At 37.2% G+C, this 4,604-nt stretch overlaps 1 protein-coding gene across 1 annotated transcript; it reads left to right on the top strand.

Moving 5' to 3' along the window:
- The first annotated feature begins 3,923 nt into the window (after positions 1 to 3,923).
- LOC149199852 (uncharacterized) lies at positions 3,924 to 4,604 on the top strand. The gene has a single exon (XM_089400741.1). The coding sequence runs from the start codon at positions 3,924 to 3,926 to the stop codon at positions 4,602 to 4,604; it is 681 nt and encodes a 226-aa protein (XP_089256867.1).

Genomic DNA, 4,604 nt, shown 5'->3' with positions numbered 1-4,604 from the left:
TTGGCCTTGGCAATGGAGTTTTATGAGATGATGTTGTCGAGTGCGACAACCTGTTTAAAGTGGGGAAGGATGTCATAACTTTGAGTTGGGAATGCCCAAGGGAGTTGAAAAAATGAATTCATAGTACAGGCATGCCCATGATGTGCGACGATCATTTGTGTTCGGTTAAAGGCGACTCGGGTGGAGGTGTTCGGTTAAAGGTGACTCGTGTGGAGGTGTTCAATTAAACGCGACTTCGAGGAGACACTCGGCTAAAGGGGACCCATTGTCGGTTAAATATGGGTGCGTTGTATAGCGATCGGTTAAAGGTGACAGATGGGTGACCGAATTGTAGTGGGTGCGCCATAGCAAGCTAACGCACGCCCCACATGACGAGCGATTGAGTTATAACGGATGTAGGCAACATGGGTAGATGGGTCAACTTGATGGAGTATTGAACAAAGGGGCGTGCAGCGTTGTGAATAAGTCGGTCGTGCAGAAACATGGGCAGGGCGACCCATGGAGAAACCAAAGGGCCGCGAGCCTTAGAAAATCGAAGCATTGACAAGCACATTAATATTGAGTAGATGGCATTCGTTCTGAGAATCCATCCAACCGCAGATATATAAGATAACACAAAATAATATAGTCGTTGAGTGAAGGATAAGTTGGGTCGCAGGTGGTGCGAGCAAGTAGTTTTGCAGTCCCAGTTTGTGTAGAGAAGTTCAGGTAGTGCCGAGGGCACGACAGGGCATGGGCAGGCCGCGTGGAGTAGGCATTGTAGCTAGGCTATTTGTGTGCGCGACGAGCATGACAGTGAATTTATGAACGACAATTTTGACAGGTTGAAACTTGGGTTTCCACAGGTCTGATAGGCGTGTTCAGGCAAAATGGTGCAGATGGGTAGGGGTAGCTATGCGACGAGCATGTGCTACACGAAATTGGCAAGGTTGGGAAGGAAAAATTAGAAGGTTGTCCAGGTTGTAAAATTATTGCAATTTGTAAAATTGAAGTTATAGAATTGTGAACTAATTGGGCAGACTTGTTAGGGAGTGGCCCCTCCCTCTTATAATTGTTGTACATTGCGTTTTGATGATATTTATGATTTTGATGCTAATGAAAGATAATTGAATTAAGATAAATGAAGTAATGTATTTCTACTACATATGAAGTAAACACTTAATGAAAATAATCTAAGTGTTGGATAGGCGTAGTTGCTAAGCTCAAGTGGTGGGCAACGAAAGTGTTTGGCGGTGTCACACCGTGCCTATATATGGTTGGAAGTCGCCACTAGTGTAGGGTCGTGACAAGTATGGTGTCATGATGCCTATTACTCCAGCCTTTATCAAGTATACATAGTCTTACCCAAGATTGGACCACAAAACTAGTGGGGACCAAAGCTTCCCACCTACCCAGCCTATTTCTGTGAAAAAACTATAGCAACCAACTTCTCTTTCTTACCTCAAACTTCACTTTATTTAATGATATTATAATCTATATTATTTTAAAATAAATATTAAAATATTCATTTTAATATTTTTATATATTTTTTCAAAATATCCCATTTCAATAAAAAAGAATTTGCGTATTCACGTATTTTAGGCTATTTATAAATTATAAACTGAATTAACACGTCTCCATGGTAAAATTCTATAAAAACTATTAATTACTTAACCATGAAAATTAAAGAACGTATATAATTCGTAAAATAGAGATATATTTGAGATATATATATGACTATTCGATATGAAAAAGTAAATGGAAAAATAACAATTATAAATTATAAATTATTATATTTTTTTAAGTTATCTCATTTGGACATGATTAAGTGCTAAAACAACTGAGAAAAGTAAACGTTAATCAAAGTGGATTGCAACCATTCTATTTCCTTGAATACATGCACATGATATACATGATACACTTCACACTTCTTTCTCCATTTCCATTTTCTCGTCCTGTAATTTCTCTCTTCCATTTTAAGGATCAACATTTAATTTCTCAAAAGTACTATGTATCAAAAGTACCATATTCATATTCACTATGTTCACCCACATTCAAAACAATTCATCATTTAAATGCAATTATATGAGGGATGTTCACATTTTAATAAGCATTTATTATTAATTTATTAGTTATGGTTATGTACATTATGTGTTATTTATAACAAGGAGATTAGTTTGTATTGATATTATATTTTGTTTTGTATTGTATATTGAATATATTGTAAAACAAAAAAATGGAAGTGGATTGTATTCATTTATTACGAATTTGTGACATGTTTGATGTGGTTTCATATAATGATTTCTTAGAGAGAAGTATATCTTCAAAGAAAATTAACATAGATTTTTTAAGATGATATTGAAAAGATTTGTTGATAAGATTTTGCAAAATGATCATCAGTTAATTTAAAGGTATGAGCAAAAGCTCATATTACCTTATCTCTTTTGTAACTGTTTTTTCTTTTTAATCCAATCTAGTAGTAGGTTTATTTTCACATAACTAATGAATTATTAACCAGTGTAGATCTATCTTAACAATGTGTATTTTAAGCACTCAAAAGGATAAAATTTCTTGATATGCAAATCTCTTTTAAAGTGAAAAACTTGAAAATAATTTTGCATCTAAACAGATTTAATCTCTATCATGGTTTAAATTACATTTTTGAATGCATAAATGGATACAATACCTTGAAATTCACCACCAACACTTAGATTATGTAAATTACCCAATTAAATTTACAATTTCAACCAATATAATTATATTTTAGATTGAATTGACCTCTAAATCACTACGAGAAAAATCCTTCTAACATAAGTGAGAATTTTAATATTATAAAATTAGCAAAAATTATCCAACAAAAAAACAAACAAACATCTATATGACATAACAGAGATTTTAAACAACTTTATTACTAATAAAAAAAAATTGGGTGGCCGAAGGTATTTGGGCGGCCGGTATTTGTACAAATATATTATATCTCTAACTTTATTAGTTCAATGGTCTAACTTTATTAGTTGAATGGTCCACAATAAATTGCTTTAATAGGTTCTTTTTATGGCAAAGTGCATTTTCCGTGTAAGACGGCTTCCTTAAGCTGAGAGATTTTGTGACGTGTTCAGTGGCTTTGATTCACCATAACTGTGAAGCGCCATAAACTTTGTCCCATTTTTCAATGCGCGTGCTAATGTTGTGCGACGGTGGGCTCCTCCTATTTGTTTCTAAGCATAGTATATTCGTTAAACAGCAACTTTTTTCAGGAAGAAAGTCTTCCATGCATGCGGTGCTGTCTCTGTAAGACCAGATTAGGTAAACGTCCCCATGGAGCTTGAAATATATACTCTAACAATCCAAGGGGGAGGTTCTCCTTCTCTTGTCCATTGAATTTCAAGAATTGTTGTTTGGATGCCGACGGGGAAGAATTTGAAACGGAGTTGTCTATAATGTGATTTTTTGGAGATTTCGGTGACGGAATTCCGCGAAAGAAATTGAGGTTAAATCTTGATTTGTTGTAGTTAAAATGGTTTTTTAACTGTATATTTGGATTCAGCACCCTGGAAAACCTCTGCGACGCTTTCATTGTGCAAAAACTAACTATCAAACTTGCGATTCCAATAAATTCCTACCGGATTTAGACCGGAAAAACCGCCGAAAAAACTTTCAAAAAGTCGCGTTATAAACTATTTCATTTGAAACTCCATGAATGCCGACGGTGTTGCACCATTACGATAAAAGGGTCGATGGGATGGATCTACCGAATATAATAAATAAAATCGACGACTTGCTGACTCAGTAACGTGGAATTCTGTGATTTACCCTAATCCTTCACATCTCTTCTATACTCCATGTATACTGCTTTTACAATTTATATATAAACACGGCGCCATTTCTGGGTTCCTTCTTTGTATCTCCCTGCTGTTGCTGCGCACATAACAGACGAAGAGAATATGGGAAACCATACGTCCTGCGTCACAGTGGGTATTAACAAGGAAACCATCCAGCTGGTTTGCTCAGATGGTACCCATCAAAACTTTCGTAAACCCCTGAGCGCAGCCCAAATCATTGAGGAATTCCCTCAACATTTAGTATGTCACTCCGAGTCATTATACATCGGGCAGAAGACGGCTGCTCTTTCTCCAAATGACCAACTGAAGGTGGGCAGCAAGTACTTCCTTCTACCCCAACACTTCTTTCACTCTCCCTTATCTCTCCTGTTGCTGGCTTCCTTAATATCGCCACCGCCGCCGTCAAAAGTTCCACTGCCTAGTAATTCCAGTGCTTGCGTATCAGCTCCGCTCCGCAGAATCGAAAGTGCTTCTCTTCTCTGCCACCCCTTTGAGATACAGAAGAGCGATGCTGGCGGAGGCCTTCGGATCAGAGTCTGCCCAGAGTTTGTTACAAAACTTATAGAAAACAGTAGGCTTAACGTTGATGACGGCAGACCGCGTCCAAAGGGCAGGGATTCTGTAGATGGTAAGCGTGGGCTCTGCCATACTCCTGAATTGCAGAAAGATTATGAGAAGTTGGTGAAACCAAGAGGTCATTGCTGGAAACCGACGCTGGAAAGTATCAGGGAAAAGGAGAACAACGTTGGCCACAAGATATTCGCGAGAATTAAGAGATACTGA

This window comes from Pinus tabuliformis, chromosome 2_1 (genome assembly GCF_031772625.1).
Source record: "Pinus tabuliformis cultivar Carrire ecotype Pingquan chromosome 2_1, CPIR1, whole genome shotgun sequence".
In the NCBI taxonomy this organism is placed as follows: Eukaryota; Viridiplantae; Streptophyta; class Pinopsida; order Pinales; family Pinaceae; genus Pinus; species Pinus tabuliformis.
This window is presented reverse-complemented; position numbering and strand designations above follow the sequence as displayed.

Bases quoted from the DNA above. Each gene is read 5' to 3' on its own strand.
- LOC149199852 (XM_089400741.1), top strand. From the start codon at position 3,924: ATGGGAAACCATACGTCCTGCGTCACAGTGGGTATTAACAAGGAAACC.